The sequence below is a fragment of the Cetorhinus maximus genome, unplaced genomic scaffold (genome assembly GCF_964194155.1).
Source record: "Cetorhinus maximus unplaced genomic scaffold, sCetMax3.hap1.1 HAP1_SCAFFOLD_1706, whole genome shotgun sequence".
Classification (NCBI taxonomy): Eukaryota; Metazoa; Chordata; class Chondrichthyes; order Lamniformes; family Cetorhinidae; genus Cetorhinus; species Cetorhinus maximus.
In genome coordinates, this window is record NW_027597646.1 from 33,248 (window position 1) to 60,948 (window position 27,701).

The 27,701-nt window shown below is 49.0% G+C and overlaps 1 protein-coding gene across 3 annotated transcripts in view; it reads right to left on the reverse strand.

The window, feature by feature from the left end:
• The window catches only part of thbs3a (thrombospondin 3a), a 58,442-nt gene that overhangs the window by 23,130 nt on the left and 7,611 nt on the right, over window positions 1–27,701 (reverse strand). For 2 of the 3 annotated variants that reach the window (XM_078536965.1, XM_078536964.1), the window contains exons 4-13: window positions 23,061–23,163; window positions 22,455–22,478; window positions 15,593–15,675; window positions 14,996–15,047; window positions 13,888–14,036; window positions 10,536–10,676; window positions 6,440–6,517; window positions 5,711–5,863; window positions 2,301–2,411; window positions 1,304–1,411 (exon numbers count right to left, since the gene is read on the reverse strand). In XM_078536965.1, the coding sequence (XP_078393091.1) occupies window positions 1,304–1,411; window positions 2,301–2,411; window positions 5,711–5,863; window positions 6,440–6,517; window positions 10,536–10,676; window positions 13,888–14,036; window positions 14,996–15,047; window positions 15,593–15,675; window positions 22,455–22,478; window positions 23,061–23,163 (1,002 nt within the window). The remainder of the gene's footprint in view (window positions 1–1,303; window positions 1,412–2,300; window positions 2,412–5,710; window positions 5,864–6,439; window positions 6,518–10,535; window positions 10,677–13,887; window positions 14,037–14,995; window positions 15,048–15,592; window positions 15,676–22,454; window positions 22,479–23,060; window positions 23,164–27,701) is intronic. The other variant, XM_078536966.1, reaches the window with a different exon arrangement.

Sequence of the window (27,701 nt, forward strand, 5' to 3'; positions counted from 1 at the left end):
GCCATCAAACGATTGCTATTGCTGTGGAACCTCGACTGTCCACCAGAGGCTCCAAAGGACAATAAAAACAAGTAAGGAATTGAGTGTCTGTTACATTAACCATAAAATAAGGAGGAATTCTCCGTTCTGACATCATGTAGTCAAGTGGAGTTCATCACAAGTGATTAATTTGCCAGGTATTGAGGCTGTCTGCTTTGGGGGATCCATTCTCCTGGTGAACACAATTGCCTCGCATCCGTCTACAGGGGAGTCCAAAGTCGCTGTCTCACTGGAGACCTTTGCTGTGTATCCGGGAATCTCTGGGGCTTTTTAAACAATTGCAAATCCCTAAACCCAGCCCATTGCCCCAATATCTCAAACGGCTATCCCCAGGCCTGCTCACACGATAAAGGACTCAGGACCCAGGACTGTCACCTTCTGAAAGGCCTGAAATAGGTTTGTCAGTACAATCTTCCTGTCTGAAAGCAATGTTGACTGTTTCTAATTCGTTTCCCTACAACTAGATATTCGGCACTTTGAGTCTTATGTAAGGATCCCAACCTTCTCCCAGTAGATGTTAAACAACCTCACCTGTCATCAATTGCACTACCTTGAGTCTATTTTTGAAAATGAGTATTCATTGTACACTGGCCTCTCTCACACACACTCTCGAGAGAACCCTGAGAAACTGTTATCCGGGGACTCTGCAATTTCATTCCCCATTTCCCTCTGGATCCTTGGATTAACCCTATGGGGCCCCAGCACCATCTCATCATTTAGACTGACAAACTGCGCCAAGGGTTTCCTGTTTATGATTAGCAGGGAGCTGTGGCTTATTATACCTCGAAATCTTTCTGCCTCATTCAGTTAGTCTGAAAGCATCTTATGGGAGGAGAAGGTCATTTAAATGTTTGACTGAAGGTTTCACCTTTCACCAAGGTGAAGAAATTAAAGTTCAGAAATTGGGAGAAAGCTAATTTTTAAAAATAATTTTACCGGAGTTCCTGATCTCTCAGCCACAATCCCTGCCCCCACTTTAGATCTCTATAAACTACAGGCTGGTGTTCTGCACGAGAGGAAGCAGGGATTTGCTGCAAGCTAAGCCAGTCTGTAATACAGCCAACTCCTGTTCCCCTCTCTCCCACCCCTGACACCTCTTCCCCCCACTCCAAAAGACTGGGACAAGATCAGCCTAAGGGTACAGGAGGGCTGCACATCTTCATGCTTGCTTCCTTACTTGGGGGAAGGATGCACTGTCCTGTCCAGCACACACACACTGGTAACACCCACTACTCTCCTTTGGTTCAGGGACATTGGTACAAACCTCCACATTCTTGATCCCGTCTCCATCTGCATCATTGTCACACTGATCTCCCACATTGTCATTATCGGCATCCTCCTGACCTGAGTTTGGGGTATACCGGCAATTATCCTGAGGGCAGACAGAAAGAGACTTAAAACAAATGAAAAATAAGTGAAGGGATGTCAGGGCAGCTGTCCGGGTAAGATACCTTAAAACACCATAGCCTATAGAATCAACACTGCATTATGCACACGGGAATCTACCACTTGCAAAGGTCCACTGCTTGATTTCCTATTCACTCCCTTTAGAAATCGTTCTCAGGTTCTGACAGTTTAACTGAGGCAGAGATCAATGACACGGCTCAGTGACAGTGCTCCTGTCTCTTAAACAGAAAGTTGTGGTTTAACCCTCAATATATGCAGTACTGAGGGAGCGCCGCACTGTCGGAGGGTCAGTACTGAGGGAGCGCCGCACTGTCGGAGGGTCAGTACTGAGGGAGCGCCGCACTGTCGGAGGGTCAGTACTGAGGGAACGCCGCACTGTCGGAGGGTCAGTGCTGAGGGAACGCCGCACTGTCGGAGGGTCAGTACTGAGGGAGCGCCGCACTGTCGGAGGGTCAGTACTGAGGGAGCGCCGCACTGTCGGAGGGTCAGTACTGAGGGAACGCCGCACTGTCGGAGGGTCAGTGCTGAGGGAGCGCCGCACTGTCGGAGGGTCAGTGCTGAGGGAGGCGCCGCACTGTCGGAGGCTCAGTACTGAGGGAGGTGCCGCCTTTTGATTGAAACCATTGAGCAGAAGTTTCTACCTGTTCAGATGGAGCCACAATATCCCACGATGCTATTCAGAGGGGATGGGAGCCCTTCCAGTACATTACCCAACACCCCAACACTAATGGGTTATCTAGTCAGCCATTCATTCGCTGTCCCATTTCTAATTATAACAGATATTACACATTAACTAAGAATCGGGAAGCAGTTGAATGGAGCTTCTCTCTCCTGATGATCCTGCGAATACTCACCTTATTACAGTGACGATCGTTGTCGATGCAGGGCAGGTCATAGTCAGGATAGCCATCGATATCTGTGTCTGGACCACACACGTATCCATTCCCAGCCCAGCCAACTCTGCACTGTGGTGGAAGAGAATCAGAGCGAGAGATAGAAAGACAATTTGGGGACATTCCCCCCCCTCCCCCCCACCCCAGGGTCCACAGCTCTGTCCGTGCTGGAGGGGACAGGTCAAGGTCAGCAGTGAAACAGCCACGTGTGGCCCCTCAAACCCCCCCCACCCCGGCAAACACAAGAATAACCGGAAAATACCACGGATGCTGGAAACCTGAAATAAAAACAAAAATTGCTGGAAAAACTCAGCCGGTCTGGCAGGTCCTGTGGAGAGAGAGACAGGGTTAACATTTCCAGTCCAATTGCACCCTTTGGAAATGCAGGAGTCATACTGAACTGAAACGTTAACTCTCAGATTGGCTGAGCTTTTCCAGCACTTTCTGATTTTATCCTCACAAACGTATCTGTCAAATTCCGGCCCAGGTTTTACTCTGTCAGCCCACGGCCCAGGTTTTACTGTATCAGCCTCCGGCCCAGGTTTTACTCTGTCAGCCCCCGGCCCAGGTTTTACTCTGTCGGCCCCCGGCCCAGGTTTTACTCTGTCGGCCCCCGGCCCAGGTTTTACTGTGTCGGCCCCCGGCCCAGGTTTTACTGTGTCAGCCCCCGGCCCAGGTTTTACTGTATCAGCCCCCGGCCCAGGTTTTACTGTGTCAGCCCCCGACCCAGGTTTTACTGTGACAGCCCCCGGCCCAGGTTTTACTGTGTCAGCCCCCGGCCCAGGTTTTACTGTGTCAGCCCCCGGCCCAGGTTTTACTGTGTCAGCCCCCGGCCCAGGTTTTACTCTGTCAGCCCCCGGCCCAGGTTTTACTGTGTCAGCCCCCGGCCCAGGTTTTACTGTGTCAGCCCCCGGCCCAGGTTTTACTGTGTCAGCCCCCGGCCCAGGTTTTACTGTGTCAGCCCCCGGCCCAGGTTTTACTGTGTCAGCCCCCGGCCCAGGTTTTACTGTATCAGCCCCCGGCCCAGGTTTTACTGTGTCAGCCCCCGGCCCAGGTTTTACTGTGACAGCCCCCGGCCCAGGTTTTACTCTGTCAGCCTCCGGCCCAGGTTTTACTGTGTCAGCCCCCGGCCCAGGTTTTACTGTGTCAGCCCCCGGCCCAGGTTTTACTGTGTCAGCCCCCGGCCCAGGTTTTACTGTGTCAGACTCCGGCCCAGGTTTTACTCTGTCGGCCCCCGGCCCAGGTTTTACTGTGTCAGCCCCCGGCCCAGGTTTTACTGTGTCAGACTCCGGCCCAGGTTTTACTCTGTCAGCCCCCGGCCCAGGTTTTACTGTGTCAGCCTCCGGCCCAGGTTTTACTGTGTCAGCCCCCGGCCCAGGTTTTACTGTGTCAGACTCCGGCCCAGGTTTTACTGTGTCAGCCCCCGGCCCAGGTTTTACTGTGTCAGCCTCCGGCCCAGGTGTTACTGTGTCAGCCTCCGGCCCAGGTGTTACTGTGTCAGCCTCCGGCCCAGGTTTTACTGTGTCAGCCCCCGGCCCAGGTGTTACTGTGTCACAAACACCAGCTCATATTCCAGTCGCAAAACTGCACAAAGCAGCACGAGATGCACCAGCTCACACTGAGATTGTGGGGTAAATACTGACACCCTCCCTCCTCCCCACTGCCGTGAGAATTTGCCCTCCCCCACCCACTACCGCCCACCCCACTCCCTCGCCCTCACCCCCACCCACTCCCCCCCGCCCCCACCCACTCCTCCCCCGCCCCCACCCCCGATCCACTCCCCCGCCCCCACCCCCGATCCACTCCCCCGCCCCCACCCCCGATCCACTCCCCCGCCCCCCCACTCCCTCCCCCCGACCCACTCCCCCACACCCCCTCCCCACCCCATTCCCCCCGCCCCCACCCCCGATCCACTCCCCCCGCCCCCACCCCCGATCCACTCCCCCGCCCCCCCACTCCCTCCCCCCGACCCACTCCCCCACACCCCCTCCCCACCCACTCTCCTGCCCCCGCCCACTCCCCCGCCCACTCCCCCACCCCCTCGCCCACCCCCTCCCCCACCCCCTCCCCCGCCCCCTCGCCCACCCCCTCCCCCGCCCCCTCGCCCACCCCCTCCCCCTCGCCCACCCCCTCCCAAACCCCCAACTCCCCCACCCCATCCCCCACCCACTCCTCCGCCCCGCACCCACTCCCCCGCCCCCACCCGACCCACACCCCCCCACCCCCTCCCCCCACTCCCCCCCACCCCCTCCCCCCACTCCCCCCCACCCCCTCCCCCCACTCCCCCCCACCCCCTCCCCCCACTCCCCCCCACCCCCTCCCCCCACTCCCCCCACTCCCCCCCACCCCCTCCCCCCACTCCCCCCACCCCCTCCCCCCACTCCCCCCCACCCACTCTGCCCCCACCCACTCCGCCCCCACCCACTCCCCTCCCCACCCACTCCCCCAACCCCCCCACGCCCCCGCCCCCACCCCACCCACTCCCACGCCCCGCCCACTCCCCCAACCCCCCCACGCCCCCGCCCCCACCCCACCCACTCCCACGCCCCCGCCCCCACCCCCAACCCCCCCACGCCCCCGCCCCCACCCCACCCACTCCCACGCCCCGCCCACTCCCCTCCCCACCCACTCCCCCACCCCCCAACCCCACCCCCACCCACTCCCCTCCCCACCCCCACCCACTCCCCTCCCCACCCCCACCCCCCTCCCCACCCCACCCACTCCCCTCCCCACCCACTCCCCCTGCCCCCCTCCCCCCACTGCCCCTCCCCCCTCCTGCCCCACTACCCCTCCCGCCCTTCCCCCTCCCCCCCACTTCCCCCTCCCCCCCACTTCCCCCTCCCCCCCACTTCCCCCTCCCCCCCACTTCCCCCTCTCCCCCACTTCCCCCTCCCCCCCACTTCCCCCTCCCCCCCACTTCCCCCTCCCCCCCACTTCCCCCTCCCCCCCACTTCCCCCTTCCCCCTCCCCCCCACTTCCCCCTTCCCCCTCCCCCCCACTTCCCCCTTCCCCCCACTTCCCCCTTCCCCCCACTTCCCCCCACTTCCCCCTTCCCCCCCACTCCACCCTCCCCCCCCACTCCACCGCCCCCGCTCCCCTCCCCATCCCCGCTCAATTCCTCCGCTCCCCTCCACTGCCCCCGCTCCCCTCCCCCGCCCCCGCTCCCCGCCCCCGCTCCCCTCCCCCGCCCCCGCTCCCCTCCCCCGCCCCCGCTCCCCTCCCCCGCCCCCGCTCCCCTCCCCCGCCCCCGCTCCCCTCCCCCGCCCTGCCCTTTATAATAGATAAGGAGAATTGTGCCAATCTTCACACAGGCTCAGTGCACTTTGCTCCCAAACAAACATCTGGTGGTTTTGTTGGAAGGAAAGACTCACATTGCAGGACACCTCCCCATTGCGCTCGATAGCGCAGTGTGCATTCACGTCACACGGATTGACAGTGGCACTGCTGCAGGACTTCCGGTGAAGGCAGCCGACTGTCTGGTTCCCGACAAATCCACTCTGGCACGGACCACAGGTAAATGAACCCTGCACAAAGAAACAGTCACTGTCAACACAGCAGCACACGGAGATCCCCCCCGATACCCAGAGCCCATCGCCAAGTTACTGCCAATGCAGTGGCAAAGGAAGGGAATCTCTCAACGCCCAGGTTCCCTTTCAGAGTTAATACCAACACGAGGGGATCACTGAATGCCCAGTAGGCTGCAGTCAGTCTCTAACTTTATAAACTGATGGAATCCAGTGACTTTCACTGAATTATAGTTTCACAACCTATTCCTCGTGTCTGAGACCTGTCTGAACACCGTTGGCCACAGAGGCATTAGTATTGAACATGACCCTGTCCAACGTTCACAGTGAATTCATTCGTCGCCAGTATTGCAGCTGCTGTGACAGACAGAAGTAGGTTTGTGATCAGTTTCCAGTGAGGGACATTAACTTCGTCCTCCTAACTAACGGTGTAGAGCCCTGTTGCTGCATCAGGTGAAATCAATGGCCAGGGACTGACCCTGGATTGTTGGGGGGGGTGACTCACCGAGTTACCACGTCTCCTCTCAGGCGACAAGAGCAGCGTTAGAGCCAGCCGCAGAAATTCTGACCACTCACCATCGTATTTGTGCAGAGAGAGTTTATTACGCAGCCACCATTATTCCCATCATTACATTCGTCGATATCTGAGCAAACCTGAAAGAGTAAGACAGGGTCTGTCATAAAATATCACATCACAGGCCGAGGCTCTGAACCTCATGACTGACAAAACAAAGCAAAGTGAAGGGTTTATGTACATTTACAGGTCAACAGGCTCAGGTTAGGGGAAATTGGTTCTGTTCCTCCTCCCTGGGCTATTCATAGGACTCAAACGGACTCAGATAACAAACTTGCCTCATTGTACCTGGGCAGCAGGAAGCAAGACAAATCCGGAATCTCACAATCACAGTGCAGAGGAGGCCCTTCAGCCCATCGAGTCTGCACCGACACGCTGCACCAGCTGCCGCCCTCAGTTTTGTTTGTCAGCTCGAAAGCCCAGGCTTTGCCAGGGGTGTGTAGCGTTTTGATAAAGTCCAACCTGAGAGGTTAGTGTGTAAAATTAAAGCACATGGGATTGGGGGTAACATACTGGCGTGGATTGGGAACTGGGCAGCAGACAGGAAACAGAGAGTGGGAATAAATGGGTCTTGTTCGGAGTGGCAGGCAGTGACTCCTGGGGTCGTGTTTGGCCCCAGCTATTCACAATATATATCAATAATTTGGATGAGGGAACCAAATGTAATATTTCCAAGTTTGCTGATGACACAAAACTTGGTGGGAATGTGAGCGATGAGCAGATTCCTCCTGTTCACCCGGAAATAATTAAAAAACACCATTTTGTTAACTAGCGGATTGAATTTTCAACCAGGAATGCGGTAATGAGATTAGCTTCTGGATAATTTCGTTCTGGCATCCTTCCATCTCCGATAGATGATGGACACACAGCAACAATCTAGTTCAGCTGGCCTGTCTTCATATGCTGCACCTTTTGCTGATGGTTAAAGCGGCCAATCCTTGCGAGGCAGGTTCTGTGTCAGTGTTGCAGGTGGAGCCACCAGGAGTTGTTGTGGGTTTTGTTGTTTTCAGTGTTGGTATCTGTGACCAAGTCGTTGTAGCCACTGGTCATCCTGGTTGATGCACCTCAGCCCACAGGGGGTGTCTCCGTTTTCCCCTGTCTCCCAGGTGTGATCTTCGATGTCCAGGGCCTACATGACATGTTTGCTAGTGTCCTTCACGTGGAGTTTTGGGTGTCCTATTGGTCATGTGGCTCCGGTTACCTCGCCACACAGGAAGTCCTCGGGTAAGTGACTGTTTTCCATCCTACAGTCCTGCCTGAGCCAATGAAGCCACCTCCACGGACATACAAACTAGGAGGAGGAGGCCACTCAGCCCCTCGAGCCTGCTCTCCCATTTAATAAGATCATGGCTGATCTGATGGTAACCTCCACCCCACGTTCCTGCCCACCCCCGATAACCTTTACACGAGGTTGACAAGTGCTAAAAGGCTTGGGAGCTTTGAGGACTGTCTCATTCATGATTTTGTCCTACCAAGACAGACCAAAAGTATGCTGCAGACTGCACAGCTGGACATTGTTGAGCTTCTTGGTAGCTGTAAGTTATCCATATTTCACAGCCAGACAGCAAGGTGCCGAGAAAACAGGTTTTATAGACCAGCAGCTTGGTCCGAAGGGTCAGTGTGATGTTCTGCCTTGTGAGATTGGTGGTAACTGCTTTCCCTACGCGGGTATCAAGTTCTGCATCAAGGGGCAGGTTGTCTGTGACTGTGGACCTGAGGGAGCCGAATTTACTAACCATCTCCAGTGGGATGTTATTTTAGGGCAAGTACATGACCTGATGATGGGTGAACACTCAGAAAAAATGAACAGAACAAATTGCTTTCCCATTAAAAAAGGATAAAGAGGGCGAGGAATCGAAAGGTGATGGACTGGAAATCAGATTAATCAGTTGGAAAAAGAGACCAATCAAAGAGATATTTAAATATATGGTGGATAAGTTAAAGGGTTGAAATGTTTCTGGCTTAACTCAATAAGATCAGTTTTTGCAGAAGGTTAAGTTTACAGCTTAGCAGTGAGTGGTCCTGGTCCTGGGTACGAACAGGGTCTCTCTGATTCTTTTACCCTCGGGTCCCAGTGTCTCCTGCAGGGTTCCCTTCACCGGAGTGAACACAGATGTCACGTGTTCAGGCGTCAGCTTGGAAATCTGGTTTCCCTGGAGGAGTTTTTAAATGGTAATTTCTGACGACTGAACTATTTAAAAGCTTCTCAGGACATGCTGCATTCTGAAATTTAAACATTTTCACTCAGCCTTGCTGGATCTGCACTCTGGGAACGGACAGCTGGATTCCAATAAATCCCACGGGGTCTTCTGCTGCAGTGAGGAAATTTAAATGTCTGCCTTCAGCTTCCAAGCCTTTCTTTAGAGCTTCTGCTTGGCGAATTTCCTGTGCATCACCGTTTCTTCAGCTCACAATGCTGCTTCCAGTTTCTCTTCAGCTTTGCAGGATCTTCATTCTTCTCTGCATTTTTTGCAAGGTTTGGGTTCTTCCATTCACTGCCACCAAGTTGTAGGGTGTTGGATACCATTTAGTGGGTCTTAATGAAGGCTTTGTAGTCTTAAGTAGGTTAAATGCATTTGTTTATTAACTACAAGAACTATGTAGATATTTACAGATAAGGGTTCAAGCTTGAAGCTGTCTCCGTACTGACCTGAGCACACCGCTCCGTCTAACACTAGCCTGACCCCTAGGGTGCAGACCATATGTTCTCTTACATTAGTGTGTCGACAGCGCTGTGCTCAGTCCCACGTTAACCTTCTAGAAACATTGAAAACAGGAGCAGGAGAAGGTCACATGGCCCTTCGAGCCTGTTCTACCATTCAATAAGATCATGGCTGATCCTCTATCTCAACACCGTACTCCCGCTCTCTCCCCATACCCCTTGATGCCTTTAGAGTCCAGAGATCGATTTCCTTGTTAAATATATTCAGTGATTTGGCCTCCACAGCTTCCTTGGTACAGAATTCCACAGGTTCACCATCCTCTGAGTGAAGAAGTTTCTCCTCATCTCAGTCCTAAATGGCCTGCCCCATATCCTGAGACTGTGACCCCTTGTTCTAGACGCCCCCCCAGCCAGAGGAAATATCATCCCTGCATCCAGTCTGTCCAGCCCTGTCAGAATTTTATATGTTTCAATGAGATCCCCTCTCATTCTTCTAAACCCCAGTGAATACAGGCCCAGTCGACCCAATCTCTCCTCATACGACAATCCTGCCATCCCAGGAATCAGTCTGGTGAACCTTCCCTGCAATCCCTCTATGGCAAGTATATCCTTTCTTAGGTAAGGAGACCAAACCTGCACACAATACTCCAGGTGTGGTCTCACCAAGACCCTGTACAGCTGCAGTAAGACATCCTTGCTCCTGTACTCAAGTCCTCTCGCAATGAAGGCCAGCATACCATTTGCCTTCTTAACTGCTGGCTGCACCTGCATACTTGCTTTCAGTGAATGGTGTATAAGGACACCCAGGTCCCTTTGTACATCAACATTTCCCAATCTATCACCATTTAAATAATACACTGCCATTCTGTTTTTCCTATTTGAGTGGATAACTTCACACTTATCCACATTAGACTGCATCTGCCATTTATTTGCCCACTTACCCAACCTGTCTAAATAATCCCTTGAAGCTTCTTAACACCCTCCTTCCTCATCGCTCACATTCTCAGCAAGTTTCATGTCGTCAGCAAACTTGGAAATATTACATTTGGTTCCCTCATCCAAATCATTGATATATATTGTGAATAGCTGAGGCCCGAGCACTGATTCCTGCTGTACCGCACTAGTCACCACCCGCCACTCCGATAAAGACCCATTTATTCCCACGAAGGCAGCTTAATCAATTGGGAAAAGTGCCAAACCAAGTACCCGAGTCAACGAAGCCGTCTCTGTCTGACGAGAATACACAGCAAAAATACAAAACCCTGACTACTCCTTGCCCTGGAGCTAGAGAGAAGAAACCAGTCCATGGTCAGTTCCTGACCACATACCCAGGACTGCACTAGATCCCCATTGTGAAATATATTTCTCTGCTTGTCCTGTGATGTTTGTTGTCTCCAGACACCTGCGGTCACTGACGCTCTGCATTTGTAACTCACCTGCTTCATGATGATTGCGTATTCCACTCCGACGCCAGCCACAATGGTCCCTTGATAGCCTGAAGGGCAGGATTCACAGCGGAAACCCGGCACTGCATTTAGACATTTGGATCCAGAGAAACAGGGATTGGCAAACATGCACTGAAGAAACAGTGCACACAGTCAGAATATCACCCAACACAAACAGTGAATATAAAGCTTTCTATCTTCACTCTCCACTTTAACATTACATCCTGCTTCAAACATGCCCTTCCGCACCTCTTTTGGGTATCATCATAATTATTACAGGTTGAAGTTGCTTTCCGATAGTTCAGTAAACGTTACATAGAATATTCATTACAACTAAATCTGTGTTCCTGTAAAATTACCTCCCCCTGCCCCAAACGAACCCTTCAATTCGATTCCAGCCTGTAACACAGTCCCTTGTTTTATTCATTCACGAGATATAGATGTAGGAAGGGCAGCATTCACCCATCATGAATTGCCCTTGAGAAGATGGTGATGAGCCACCTCTTGAATTGCTGTGAACTGTGCGGTGTAGGTACACTCACAGTGCTATTAGGTAGGGAGTTCTAACAGTGAAAGATTTTACAAGTCAGCATGGTGTGCAACTTGGAGGAGACCTTGTAGGTGGAAATGTGCCCTTGCACCTGCCCCAGATGTCCTTCTAGGTGGTGGTTGCTTTTGAAGAAGCTTTATCAGTGCATCCTGTAGATGGTACACACGACAGTGACAGTGCGCGATGGTGGAGGGAGTGCATGTTTAAGATGGTGGATGGGTTACCAGTTAAGCGGGGCTGCTTTGTCCTGGATGGTGTCGAGCTTTTTGAGTGTTGTTGGAGCTGCACTCATCCAGGCAAGTGGGAGAGGATTCCATCACACTCCTGACTTATGCTGTGTAGATGGTGGACAGGCTTTGGGGAGTCAGGAGGTGAGATAGTTGCCACAGAATTCCCAGCCTCTGACCCGCTCTTGGAGCCACAGAATTTATGTGGCTAGTCCAGTTCAATTTTAGGTCAATGGTAACCCCCCAGGATGTTGTGGTGAGGATTTGGTGATGGTAATGCCAATGTCAAGGGAGGGTGGTAAGACCCTTTTGTTCAAGAGGGTCATTGTTTGACACGAATGTTATTTATCACTTTTTAAAAATTCATTCACAGGATATGGGCTTCGCTGGCTGGGCCATTTATTAGGACAAACCTGAATGCTGTCCAGATCTTGCTACATGTAGGCACAGACTCTTCATTAGTTGAGGAGTTGTGATATGAAACTGAATGTTGTGCAATCATCAGCAAACATATTTGCTTCTGATTTGATAATGTACGATAGCTTGCTACAGACAGAACTCGAGGGATGCCAAAGCCCACTGATAAGATCAAAGCTCAGCAATCCTGCCACGTCCAGTCATGAACGGTGGTGGGTAATCAAACAACTAACCAGAGGAGGCTCCACAAATATCCCCATCCTCAATGATGGAGGAGCCCTGCACGTCAGCGCAAAAGACAAGGCTGAAGCATTTGCTGCAATCTTCAGCCAAAAGTGCCAAGTGGATGATCCATCTCGGCCTCCTCTGGAGGTTCCCAGCATCACAGATTCCAGTCTTCAGCCAATTTAATTCACTCCATCTGATATCAAGAAACAGCTGAAGGTGCTGGATATGGCAAAAGCCATGCACTCTGACAATATTCCAGCGCTAGTACTGAAGATTTGTGCTTCAGATCATGCCGCGCCCCTAGCCAAGCTGTTCAGTACAGCTACAACACTGGCATCTACCCGGCTATGTGGAAAATTGCCCAGGTATGTCCTGTACACAAAAAGCAGGACACATTCAATCTGGCCAGTTACCACCCCATCAGGCTATGCTTAGTCATCAGCAAAGCGATTGAAGGCATCATTGACAGTGCTATCAAGCAGCACTTACACAGCAATAACCTGCTTCCTGATGCTCCGATTGAGCTCCACCAGGGCCACTTGACTCCTGACCTTATTACAGCCTTGGTCCAAACATGGACCAAAGAGCTGAACTCCCGAGGTGAGAGTAACTGCCCTTGACATCAAAGCAAGATTTGACTGAGTGTAGCAGCAAGGAGCCCTAGCAAAACTTAAGTCATTTGGAATCAGGGGAAAATCTCTGCACTGGTTGGGGTTATATCTAGCACAAAGGAAAATAGTTGTGGATGTTGGAGGCCGATCATTCTCAGCCCCACTACAGGCTGCAAGATTTCTTAGGCCCAACCATCTTCAGCTACTTCATCAATGACTTTCCCTCCATTATAAGATCAGAAGTGGGGATGTTTGGTGATGGTTGTACAATGTTCAGCACCATTCGCGGCTCCTCAGATACTGAAGCAGTCCATGTCCAAATGCAGCAAGACCTGGACAATATCCAGGCTTGGGCTGACAAGTGGCAAGTAACATTTATTCCACATAAGTGCCAGGCAATGACCATCTCCAACAAGACAGAATCTAACTATCTCCCCTTGGCATTCAATGGCCTTACCATCGCTGCATTCCCCACTATCAACATCCTCGGGTTACCATTGGCCATGAACTGAACTGGATTAGCCATATAAATACTGTGGCTACAAGAGCAGGTCAGAGGCTGCTTCACCTCCTAACTCCCCAAAGCCTGTCCACCATCTACAAGGCACAAGTCAGGAGTGTGATGGAATACTCCCCACTTGCCTGGATGAGTGCAGCTCCAACACTCGAAGTTTCACAACCATCCAGGCAAAGCAATCACTTGATGGGCACCCCATTCACCACCTTAAACATTCGCTCCCTCCACCACTTGACACACAGTGGCAGTGTGTCCCCTACACAAGATGAACTGCAGTAGCTCACCAAGCCTCCTTCATCAGCACATTCCAAACTCGGGACCTCTACCACTTAGGTCAAGGAGAGCAGACACACGGGAACACCACCGCCTGCGAGTTCCCCATTAAGCCACATGCTGTTCTGATTTGGAACTATATCGGCCGTTCCTTCACTGTCGCTGGGTCAAAATCCTGCAAGTCACTCCCTAATAGCGCTGTGGGTGTACCTACACCACATGGACTGCAGCGGTTCAAGAAGATGGCTCATCATCACCACCAAGGGCAATTATGGAAGGGCAACAAATACTGGCCTTGTCAGAGTTTCTCATACCCCATGAAAGAATAAAAGAAAAACATAACTACTGTGCTACTGTAGCTATATCACTAAACCCCACTTTAGCCGTCGATTAGATTCCAGTCTGTAGCTCACTCCCAGACTTTCATTGTGCTATATATAAACACCTCAAATCCATCGACTGAATTCCACTCTCTAGTTATATGTAATGAAGATATTAATATTTAAGATTAGTTTCAGACCTCATCAATATCGGTACAGTGTGAGCCATTTCCTGTAAAGCCCTCAGGACATGATCCACAACGGTAACCTGGGTAATCGTAGGTTTCCATACAGTCCACACCTTCAAAACAAGGGTTGGGATCACACTTGGAGCGATGGTCATGAAACCCTTTGGAAGGAATAAAAGTGGCTTTGTTGAAAAATGTACCAAACATCTTCTGATTTATTCCCTTTGTACAAAATACCAGTGGATCAAACCCCTTCCCCTATTGTACAGGATCTCGATGGACCAAACACCCTTTCCCATTCACTCCCAATGTACATAATCCCACTGGACCCAAACCCCTTCTCCTTTCCCATTCACTCCCAATGTACATAATCCCATTGGACCCAAACCCCTTCCCCTTTCCCATTCACTCCCAATGTACATAATCCCATTGGACCCAAACCCCTTCTCCTTTCCCATTCACTCCCAATGTACATAATCCCATTGGACCCAAACCCCTTCCCCTTTCCCATTCACTCCCAATGTACATAATCCCATTGGACCCAAACCCCTTCTCCTTTCCCATTCACTCCCAATGTACATAATCCCATTGGACCCAAACCCCCTACCCTTTCCCATTCACTCCCAATGTACATAATCCCATTGGACCCAAACCCCTTCCCCTTTCCCATTCACTCCCAATGTACATAATCCCATTGGACCCAAACCCCTTCTCCTTTCCCAATCACTCCCAATGTACATAATCCCATTGGACCCAAACCCCTTCCCCTTTCCCATTCACTCCCAATGTACATAATCCCATTGGACCCAAACCCCTTTCCCCTTTCCCATTCATTGCCATCATACAGAATCCCAGTGGATTAAACCTATCCCCATTAAGTCCCGCTCTGCACAAATCAAATGGACCAAACCCTTTCTCATTCACTCCCATTGTAAAGAATCCACAATTCCAGTGGGTCAAAGCCCTTTCCATTCACCGCCTTTGTACTGATTCTGTTTAGGCTACACCTCTGAATATAGTTTTTGGTCCGAGATTTTGTCCAAAGCTGACAATGGTTCGTGGGCCAACATCTGGACACAGAAGGACTATGAAGATTGGCATTAAGAGATTCCACACTTACCACACACTTGACATTCCAGGATGGTGTTTCGTATCAGTGACATTTCCTTCACCTATTGATGAAACCAGGAAACAGTATGAAAAACAATCGTGTTGCTGGGGAAACTGAACCCTGACCCCTTTCCCTGCACCCTGATCCTGAACAGCTGTCAAGGACCCTGACTCCCTCTTCAGGTCACTAAATTCATGCCCAAGATAAAGACCCTGCTGACCAGGACCCTGGCACCTTGCTCAGGTCACTGACTTCCTGTCCAGGACACCCCCACCCCCCTTGACCCACGGACCAGGATCCTGACCCCCCCCATACTGGACTTCCTGTCCAGGACAATGACCCTCTGACCTGATCAGGATATTGACCTGTTGGCTAGGACACTGACCCCTGACCTGCTGCTCAGGACAATGACCCACTTGACCTCCTGCTCAGGAATTGGGGCCCCTTCCACTGATTCCCCTTACCCAGAACCTGCTCTACAGGACGCTGACATCCTGTTCAGGACATCCAGCCCCTCTCTCCCTGTACAGTTGCACAAGACATTAACCCTTTGATGTGCTGCTTGGGACTCGGTCTCCTCGCCCAGGACATTCACCCTCTGCTTACCTGCTCCCGGATATCTTCTCTCAGGTCTCGAAGGACCTGATTGAAAAGAGCCAGCTGATTGATCAGTGCTTTTGTCTGGTCACCTGAAAGATAAATAAGTCAGAAACTGGTATTAATCTTTCCCTCCCTTTCCACTCCTGAATATGTTCATGTTGCTGGTGTGCAGTTCCACAGACACCTCGCTCGAGGGACCTTTTCCTTCTGTGTCAGCTGTGGTTGTAAGGCAAGCATGTTTGGAAACTACGGCTATCATAGTGGGATGGATAAATTAACCACCCAATTCTGGATCCTCACCACTTTCCCATGTTCAGTGACATTGTCATATCCTAATCAATCACTTAACAGGATTCCCATTGCTACTAGGGACCCATCCACTGGGCACAGTTATCATCTCTATTCCCCACACACCTTTGAAATCTTAAACCCTCCCCTCCATACACAATAAAAACATTCCTGGATTCAGGAATGCATAGGCTATCCCAGTGCCCATTGTTGCTAGGCAGTAATTGACAAGACATTACGTGAGGAGTGGATGCCCTTTAGAATACTCATTCGTGGAATGTGGGTATTGTTGGCCAGGCTGGCACTTACCCATCATTCTTAGCTGCCCTTGGGAAAGTGGCAATGGGCCAGTTTCTTAAACTGTTGTCTGTGGGGTGAAGGTGCTTTGACACTGTGTTGGGGAGAAAATTCCAGGATTTTAATCCAGCAACAATGAAAAAACGGCCAATATGTGTCCAACTCGTGGTGGCACGTGACCTGGCTGTTTCACATTCCCATAATATTAGCTCATCTTTCTCAGTGGTAGAGATTGCAGCGGAGGGAGGCACTGTCAATGTTCCAGATCGTACACACTATTACCCCCAATGTGCTGGTAGGGGACGGGTGGAGACTGGCTCCAGAGGCAGATGGGTGGGATTGATTGCAAAGCAAGAGGGGTTGGGTACTGAGCCCACTGGCAAAGGCAACCAAAGTAAACTGCTCTTGTAGATATATTGGGGGACTTTAAATATCCAAATGTAGACTGAGATAGTTGTAGATTGAGGGGCAAGAATTCCTACAGTGTGTTCACGAAAATTTTCTTCAGCAGTATACTTCCAGTCCAACGAGAGGGGAGACATTGCTGGACCTGGTTCTTGCGAAAGAGGTGGGCCAAAATGGATCAAGTATCAGTAAGGAGAACATTTAATGGACAGTTGTCACAGTATCATAAGGTTTAGGTTGACCATGGAAAAGGACAAAGGATAATCTAGACTAAGAATAATTAACTGGGGGAAAGCCAACTTCAGTGCGATAAGAATGGGTCTGGGCTGAATAAATTGGAATCAAAGGTTGACAGGAAACACAGTAGCTGAACAATGGACACAGTCAAGGTATATTCCCTCGAAAGGGAATGGTAGGGCAAATAAATCCACAGCTTCCTGGATGGCAGAAGAGATACAGATGAAAAAAAAGAAGCAAAACTGTGCTGATGACGGACGTCAGGTGGATAATACAATGGAGAACCAGGATGAACATAGAAGGTTCAGGGGGGAAGTGAACAAACAAATAAGAGTAAGGGAGTATGAGAAGAGACTGGCAGCTAACTTAAAAGGAAATCCCAAAGTCACAAGGACAATTGTGGGTTCATTAAGGAAATCCATCACGGATTTGTTAAGGGAAAATAGCGTTTAGCTAACTTGCTGGACACTTTTGAAAAGGTGACAGAGAGGGGTGATGAGGGCAATGCTGTTGAGACAAGCCCAGTCTGCCCAACCATTCCTCATAATACAGCCCACTCATTCCAGGTATCAATCTGGTAAACCTTGGCTGAACTGCCTCTAATGCATCAACATCATTTGTTAAATAAGGAGACCAAAACTGCACACAGTATTTGAGATGTGGTCTCAGCAATGCCCTGTATGACTGAAGCACAACATCCTTACTTTTATGTTCAGTTCCTCGCATAATAAAGGATAACATTCCATTAGCCTTCCTACTTACTTGCTGTACCTGCATACTAACTTTTTGTGACTCATGCACTACAACACCCAGATCCCTCCGTACCTCAGAATTCTGCAGCCGTTCTCCATTTAAGTAATACTCTGCTTTTTTATTCTTCCTGCCAAAGTGAACAACTTCACATTTTCCCACATTATACTCCATCTGCCATATTTTTGCCCAGTCACTCAACCCATCTATATCCATCTGCAACCTCATGTCCTCTTCACAACATACTTTCCGACCTATCTTTGTGCCATCTACAAATTTAGCTACCATGTCTTCACCCCCCTCACCTAAGTCATTGATGTAAATTGTAAAAGTTCAAGACCCAGCACAGACCCCTACAGGACTCCACGTGTCACATCCTGCCAATCAGACAAAGACCCATTTATGCACACTGTCTGCTTTCTGCCAGCCAGCCAATCTTCTATCCATGCTAATATGTCACTCCCTACACCATGAGCATGTATTTTCTGTAATAACCTTTGATGTGGCACCTTATCAAATGCCTTCTGGAAATCCAAGTTCAGTACATCTAAAGTTAAACATGATTTCCCTTTCACAAAACCATGCTGACTCTTCCCAATTGCCTTGAGTTTCTCTAAGTGCCCAGCTATAACCTTCTTAATGATCAATTGTAGCACCACGACAGATATCAAGCTAACTAGCCTATAGTTTCCTGTTTTCTGCCTCCCTCCCTTCTTGAATAGAGGGGTTATATTTGCCACTTTCCAGTCTGATGGAACCTTTCCAGAATCTAGCGCATTTTGGAAAATTAACACCAGCGCATCTACTATCTCATTAGCCACCTCTTTTAAGACCCTAGGATGAAGTCCATCAGGACCCGGAGACTTGTCAGCCCACAGCTCCATCAGTTTGCTCAGTACCGCTTCCCTAGTGATTGTAATTTCACCAAGTTCCTCTCTCCCTTGCACCTCTTGATTTATGGTTATTACTGGAATGTTTTTTGTATCCTCTGTCACGATGACAGACATGAAATATTTGTTCATATACAACAAACAGCAAAGGCGCCAACACTGAGCCCTATGGGACACTGCCAGAAACCACTCTCCGTTCACAAAAACATCCATCGCCCATTACCCTTTGTTGCCTGTCGCTGAACCAATCTGGGATCCAACTCACCACCTTCCCCTGTATTCCATGGGATCCCACTTTTCTAAACAGTCTGCCATGTGGTGCCTTGTTAAATCCATGTAGACAACATCCACTGCACTATCCTCATCAATCCTTCTGGTTACTTCCCCAGAAAATTAGATTAAGTTAGTAAAACATGACCTTCCCCTAACAAAACTCTGGTAATCTGAGGTGCAACACACCTTGAAGAGAAGGTGAGCAGATTGCCCACATGACTGTATTACCCAGTCGCTGTATAGTGCGGACTACAATGTTAATCAGTAGTTTGGAATAGGGTCTGGTTGGAGAAGCACACATTGTGTTAGTGCTCTGTGACTTGCGTTAATAAACAGCACGTGCTTCATCTTACATTGGTCTCTGCGTCTGCAGTATCTTGTTTACCAGCTCACGCACCGGTAGATAGGTGTGAAACCATGTTGACTAAGCAAAGCAAACCGATAGAAGGAACAGAGCAAAATCCTTGCTGACTGTTAAGTTCCAGTAGTTGTTTAGAAATGAAAAATAAAACCCAGACAGGCTCCTTCATAGAGTTTTATTGCTTCTGTAAAACTCTCCACAGACAGCCAAATGGGTACTTAATTAAACAACCTAACAGTTAGCAATTGAACGTCTTTAACTGTTTCCTTCCCTAACAGTGACTATACCTGATCAATCTGCACCTTTCTACATGACAGCTTATCCGGTCTCTCAGAATTGATTCCAATAATTGCCCACCACTGAAGTCAGACTGACTGGCCTATAATTTTCTGGCCTATTCCTCACACCCTTTAAATCATTGTACAACATTCGCAGACCTCCAATCCTCTGGTACCTCGCCTGTATCGAGTGGGGATTGGAAAATGATCATCAGAACATCCGCTATTTGCTCCCCAGTTTCCTCTAACAGCCTGGGATACAATCCATCCGGCCCTGGTGACTTATCCACCTTCGAGGGTGCCAGTCACTCAAGTGCTTCCTCTCTCACTGTGCTTATTGTATCTAATATTTCACACTCCTCCTCTTTAACTAGAATGTCTGCACCATCCCTCTCCTTAGTGAAGACAGAAACCAAGTACTCATTGAGAACCCTGTCCACATCTTCAGCATCAATGTATAAGTTACCATGTACATCTCTGACAGGCCCCACTCTTTCCCTAGTTATTCTCTTGCTCTTAATGGTAAAACATCTTTGAGTTTATCTTCTCTTTGCTTTCCTAATTTCCTTTTTTACTCCATCCCTATACATTTAATACTCCCCTAGGCTTTCTACAGTATTAAGTTTTTTGTGACTGTTATAAGTTTTCTTTTTCGGCTTTATCTTACCCTGTAGGCTTCTGGATAATCAGGGGCTTTAGATTTGGCAGTACCACCATTTCTCTTTGACAAAACGCCAATAAAAAAAATCATAACTCAGGCTAATTCTGTTCTTACCCAATGATCATACATGTAGTCGTCACTGGACAGTGATCAGGAGCAGGAGCCCTGGCTGATTTCCCCTCTCTCTCTCTAACCCAGGGATCACTGGACAGTGATCAGGAGCAGGAACCCTGGCTGATTTCCCCTCTCTCTAACCCAGGGGTCACTGGACAGTGATCAGGAGCAGGAACCCTGGCTGATTTCCCCTCTAACCCAGGGGTCACTGGACAGTGATCAGGAGCAGGAACCCTGCCTGATTTCCCCTCTCTCTCTCTCTAACCCAGGGGTCACTGGACAGTGATCAGGAGCAGGAACCCTGGCCGATTTCCCCTCTCTCTCTCTCTAACCCAGGGGTCACTGGACAGTGATCAGGAGCAGGAACCCTGGCCGATTTCCCCTCTCTCTCTCTAACCCAGGGTCACTGGACAGTGATCAGGAGCAGGAACCCTGGCTGATTTCCCCTCTCTCTCTAACCCAGGGATCACTGGACAGTGATCAGGAGCAGGAACCCTGGATGATTTCCCCTCTCTCTCTCTCTCTCTAATCCACAGGGGTCACTGGACAGTGATCGGGAGCAGGAACCCTGGCTGATTTCCCCTCTCTCTCTCTAACCCAGGGATCACTGGACAGTGATCAGGAGCAGGAACCCTGGCTGATTTCCCCTCTCTCTCTCTAACCCAGGGATCACTGGACAGTAATCAGGAGCAGGAACCCTGGCTGATTTCCCCCCTCTCCCTAACCCAGGGATCACTGGACAGTGTTCAGGAGCAGGAACCCTGGCTGGTTTCCCCTCTCTCTCTCTAACCCAGGGATCACTGGACAGTGATCAGGAGCAGGAACCCTGGCTGATTTCCCCTCTCTCTCTAACCCAGGGGTCACTGGACAGTGATCAGGAGCAGGAACCCTGGCTGATTTCCCCTCTCTCTCTCTAACCCAGGGATCACTGGACAGTGATCAGGAGCAGGAACCCTGGCTGATTTCCCCTCTCTCTCTCTAACCCAGGGATCACTGGACAGTGATCAGGAGCAGGAACCCTGTCTGATTTCCTCTCTCTCTCTCTAACCCAGGGGTCACTGGACAGTGTTCAGGAGCAGGAACCCTGGCTGATTTCCCCGCTCTCTCTAACCCAGGGCTCACTGGACAGTGATCACGAGCAGGAACCCTGGCTGATTTCCCTCTCTCTCTCTCTCTCTAATCCACAGGGGTCACTGGACAGTGATCGGGAGCAGGAACCCTGGCTGATTTCCCCTCTCTCTCTCTAACCCAGGGATCACTGGACAGTAATCAGGAGCAGGAACCCTGGCTGATTTCCCCCCTCTCCCTAACCCAGGGATCACTGGACAGTGTTCAGGAGCAGGAACCCTGGCTGGTTTCCCCTCTCTCTCTCTAACCCAGGGATCACTGGACAGTGATCAGGAGCAGGAACCCTGGCTGATTTCCCCTCTCTCTCTAACCCAGGGGTCACTGGACAGTGATCAGGAGCAGGAACCCTGGCTGATTTCCCCTCTCTCTAACCCAGAGATCACTGGACAGTGATCAGGAGCAGGAACCTTGGCTGATTTCCCCTCTCTCTCTCTAACCCAGGGATCACTGGACAGTGATCAGGAGCAGGAACCCTGTCTGATTTCCTCTCTCTCTCTCTAACCCAGGGGTCACTGGACAGTGTTCAGGAGCAGGAACCCTGGCTGATTTCCCCTCTCTCTCTAACCCAGGGGTCACTGGACAGTGATCAGGAGCAGGAGCCCTGGCCGATTTCCCCTCTCTCTCTCTAACCCAGGATCACTGGACAGTGATCAGGAGCAGGAACCCTGTCTGATTTCCTCTCTCTCTCTCTAACCCAGGGGTCACTGGACAGTGATCAGGAGCTGGAACCCTGGCTGATTTCCCCTCTCTCTCTAACCCAGGGGTCACTGAACAGTTATCAGGAGCAGGAACCCTGGCTGATTTCCCCTCTCTCTAATCCACAGGGGTCACTGGACAGTGACCAGGAGCAGGAGACCTGGTTGATTTCCCCTCTCTCTCTCTAACCAGGGTCACTGAACAATGATCAGGAGCAGGGACCCCAGTTTTGTTTCCCTTCCGCAATGCAGGGGTACTGAGGTCAGTTGAAGTCCACCTGCTGTTAGCCTTAGCGAAAGTCAGGGATGGACACATCTCTTACTGTTCTCTCGGGCTCAGTACCAATCGGAATTGATACTTATAGGAAACACAAACATAAATTTGTAAATAAGTTCTCAGTAACAATGATCCCAGCACCCCATGCAATGCACAGGGCCACCAGCAGTATCATTCAGCAACATAACATGCAGGCGTTAAAAAAAACACTTACCCAGAACCGAATTTGCACCATCCACTGAAAAAAGACAAAACAAATCATTAAATAGGCATCAAGGAGCTCAAGTTAAGCACTTGGAACGAGAGGTGATGCAGCCAGCTAGACACTGGGCAGAGACACTGGACATGGCACTCAGGAGACTGGAGATAAAGATTGAACACAGTCAACACTGAACACCAGGCATTGAACCCTGGACTTAGCAGACACAACACTGGACACACAAATTGGCCTTCGGAGTTAAAGACTGGACACAGGCATTAGAAGCAAAGATTGGAATCTGAGCTCAGGACACAGACACTGAGCACAACAAGTGGACACTGGAGAGAGTCATGGGAGACCGGACACTCAGGAACTGGACACCAGAGGCAAGCATTGGGCACTGGACACAGACATTGGATACAGGACTCCCACTGCACAAGAAACAGAGTTAGCAATGCCCATTCATCCTTGGAAAGAAAGGGAGATTGGAGGAAATGCCTGAGGGAGGTTAAATGATAGATAAACACCTAACAGAGGTTGTGACTCCTTGGAATGCCAACTGGCCAATTGTTGTGAGTCTGGGGGTCAGGGGGAAATTGTCCAGGTTTATTCAAATCATACCTGCATTCCTTAGAGCATCATCGCCCTGGAATGGACACTCCTGCAACGCACCAACTCGGGTCACTGTCCCTCCAAGGAACAACTTCAACTCCTCCAATGAACCCTGAGTATAGCAAAAGGTTTAATCATTTCATTTCTTTTCATATAATGAATAAAAGAAACCTTTAAATCAAAACAACTGTCAACCCCTGCACAATGATCATGCAAACTGCTGAATGATGGATAACAGAGTGTAGGTTCCTGAAATGAAGAGTAATGGATAATGAGTGTAAGATCCTGAGATGAGACTGTCTCTATCGCTTGGTAAGGATAATTCATCCTGTGGGTTCACAAACGGCTTATGACACTATCTTAGCCCTGCAGGCTCTCCCACAACGAGGGCATCGGCTGTTAGCCGGTAAAGGTGCTGCTGGATTAGTGCCTCAGGCAGCTGCCCTCTCTTTCTGTCTCTCTCAGTGGCTGTTCTGGTGGATTGGGAGGTCTTGACATCATTGTTTGATAATGAATCGCTATTTTAGTGACAATTGGGCACCAGTTTCCCATGTGTTGATGCGAATGGAGCAGACCTTCAGCGAGGTTTGGAGATAGTTTTGGAAATGCTCTGAGTGAGCGGACTCCCAGGCGTAGCTCTGTAGCAGGGTCTTGGAGGACACTCACGTTTATTCTTTTGCCCTCCAACTTGATCTGCAAGATCCTTTTAAGACAGCAGTGATGACACTGTCCTAGGACCTTGATACGGTGTCTAGCAGTTGTCCAAGATTAAGCACCAGACAGGAGCTTGGGGAAACCCACTGTCCAATGGACAGTTCGATGTCAGATCTGGTATCATGATTTTTGAAAGCCCGAGTAGATAATTGACCATTGGCTGAACTAAGAACACGGGCACATAGGACCTAGGAGCAGGAGATGGCCATTCAGCCCTTCGAGCCTGCTTCGCCATTCATTAAGACCATGGCTGATCTGATTGTGGTCTCAACTCTACTTTCCTGTCTTCCCCCCATAACCCTTGACTCCCTTGTCTATCGAAACTCTCTTTAACTCAGCTTTGAATAAATTCAATGCCCCATGCTCCACTGCTCTCTGTGGAAGAGAATTCCCCATAGCAACAACCCTCTGAGAAAACATTTCTGCTCATCTCCATCTCAAAAAGGTAGACCTGTTCTTCTTAAACTGTGTCCCCTGGTTCTACTCACTTCCACAAGTGGAAACATCCTCCTATCTAGGCCCTCCAGGATCTTATATGTTTCAATCGGATCATTTCATTCTTCTAAACTCCAATGGGTGCAGGCCCAGCCTGTTCAACATTTCTTCATAGGCCCCTCATCCCAGGAATGAATCAAGTGAACCTTCTCCATGCGGCACTGCGTCTAACACAATTATATCTTATTTCAAATAAGGAGACCAAAACTGTACACAGTATTCCACATGTGGTCTCACTAAGGCCCTGTACAGCTGCAGTAAAACTTCCCGACTTTTATATTCTATTTCCCCTTGCAATAAATGCCAGCATTCAATTTGCCTTCCTGATCACTTGCTGTACTTGCATACTAGCGTTTTGTGATTCATGTACCAGGACACCCAGATCCCTCTGTACCTCAGAGTTCTGCAATCGCTCTCCGGTTAAATAATTTGCTGCTTTTCTATTCTTCCTGCCAAAGTGAACAAATTCACACTTTCCCACATTATACTCCATCTGCTAAATTTTTGCCCCCTCATTTACCCGTCTATATCCCTTTGCAGACCCTGTACCTCCTCTTGACAATTTACTTTCCTACCTGTCTTGGTGTCATCAGCAAATTTGGCTACTATACATTCGATCCCTTCATCCAAGTCATTGATGTAGATTGTAGTTGAGGCCTCAGCACTGATCCCGGTGGCGTTCCACTACTTACAGCTCACCTACTGGAAAAAGACCCATTTATCCCTACTCTCTGCTAGCTAACCAATCCTTTATCTGTGCTAATATATTATCCCTACACCGTGTGCTCTTATCTTGTGTAGGTAGCCTTTGTTGTGGCACCTTATCAAATGCCTTCTGGAAATCCAAGTACACCACATCTACAGGTTCCCCTTTATTCACTTTGCTTGTTACTTCTTCAAAAAGCTCTAATAAATTAGTGAAACACAATTTCTCTTTCAGAAACTCATGCTGACTCTGTCTGATCAAATTATGATGTTCTAAATATCCTGCTATAATCTCCTTAATAATGGATTCTAGCAACTTCCCTACGGCAGATGTTAGGATAACTAGCCTCTAATTTCCTGCTTTCTGTCACCCTCCTTTGAGTAAAGATGTTACATTAGCTATTTTCCAATCCACTGGGACCCTTCCAGAGTTTAAGGGGTTTTGGAAGATTATAACCAATGCATCTACTATCTCTGTAGCTATTTATTTTAAGACCTTAGGATGCAGGCCATCTGGTCCTGGGGACTTGTCAGCCTTTAGATCCAATAGTTTTCCTGACACCTTTTCCCTGGTAATGGTGATTGTTTTAAGTTCTTCCCTCCAATTCACTTCTTGATTTTCAAGTATCATTGGGAAGATTTCTAAGTTTTCTACAGTGAAGACAGACACAATGCCTGTTCAATGCCTCTGGCATTTCCTTGTTTTCCATTATCAACTCCCCAGGCTCTCTCACTCTCTCTGGAGGACCAACGCTAGCTTTAGTTATTCTTTTCCTATTTAATCCTAAACACAGATAATAAGAGTTTCTACATTACTGGCCAGCTTTCTCTCATACTCTTCTTTCTCTCTCGTTTTTTTTGGTCATTCTTTGCTGAAAGTTATTAAATATCTCCTTAAAAATTTGCCACTACATCTCCACTGTCCTACCTTTTAACCTAGTTTCCCAGTTCACTTTAGCTAGATTTGCTTTCATACCCATACAATTACCTAGTCTTAGACCCACACTTCCCCCTTTCAAGCTGAACATGAAAGAATATCATGTTATGATCGCTGTTGCCTAAAGGCTCCTTTACCATGAGGTTAATGATTATATTGTCTCATTGCTCACTGCCAGATCCAGAATAGCCTGCTTCCTAGTTGGCTCTAGAAAGTACTGCTCTAAGAAATTGTCCCAAATAAAGTCTTTGAACTAATTTTCCAGGCCACCTTCACCAATTTGATTCGTCCAATCTACTTCCTCCACTTAATGTCTAACCCTATATATTTAAAGGCCCCCAAAGCCTAAATTCCAATCTTAAACTCTTTCTTTGCTTTATCTATCACCTGTTAACTTCGCCAACCAGTGTGGATCCAGTGAAAACGATGACATGGCTGCTTTCTTTGCTGGAGAGAGTTTATTGACTTAGTCCAGTCAACCAGTACGACTCCTCAGTGCCTCAGCTATCCCTATTTATAGGTGTACAAATACCCATCACCTGTTTAACTATGGAATTACATTTAAACCTTAACAATGTAATATTAAGACATTGACAGACAGCCCTATTTCCTTTCACATTGAACAATCTTTCAAACTAATCAAAAAGGAACAAAATTATATGTATTTTTCCATCTTCTATGTCTCACATTATATGTCTCGGCCATTAATATATCCCATATTCCTCCTTTATACAAAAACTTGTTTTCCTCTTTACCAATCAAAGAAAATATTGGTTTTCTATCTCTTCGTTACAACACAAGAGGGGCATCCCTCTTCCATACAACTAATCATTTCTTGGAGCAAGCACCTCTCTTCATAAAACAGTCTGACAACTGGTGAATGACATCCACCCACTTTATTCTGGAAATCTCTTGTCTTTCCAACATTTCCTTAATGCTACCGAGGTCAATCTTTGGTCTTTTTTCTGTGATACCCCTGGCCGAATGAATATCACCCTAAAGAGAGCGGTTATCCACATAACATTCTAGGAGCAAACGTTTCTCAGATCGCCCCTTGTATAGGCTTTTCTTCAGTGTTTTAGATAAGTACACCTCCATACCTCTTGCTTCTACTAATGTCGATGTTTCTGCAGCTAAGGTGCTTTTTACTACCCTTTTTATTTTCTTTGCTTCCCAGGCCACTGGACAACATTTATTATTCTTTCCCACCAAGAAAGTGATAAACCCTGCCGTACTAGAATATCCATCTGGAAGATTGACACGTAAAGCATCGCTAAAAAGGACTAACCTCACATCTTCTGGATCACCCAAGGCTGGAAACTTGAGTGTGCATTTCTCTAAATTTAATTTCTTTCATGTTTCATTTGCTCTCAGAACCTCTTCAACTGTAGCATGTCTCATCACAGTACTCTGTTCCAAAATTTCAAAACTAGCCTCTGACCTGCTCTTGCAGCCACAGTATTTTATATGGCTAGTCCAGTTCAGTTTCTGGTCAATGGTAACCCCTCAGGATGTTGACAGTGGGGGATTCAGTGATGTTAATGCCGTTGAATGTCAAGGGGTGATGGTTAGATTCTTGTTGGAGGTGGTCATTGCCTGGCACTTGTGTGGCGCGAATGTTACTTGCCATTTGTCAGCCTAAGCCTGGATATTGTCCAGGTCTTGCTGCATTTGGACATGGGCTGCTTCAGTATCTGAGGAGTTGCAAATGGTGCTGAACATTGTGCACTCATCAGTGAACATCCCCACTTCTGACCTTATGATGGAGGGAAGGTCATTGATGAAGCAGCTGAAGACGG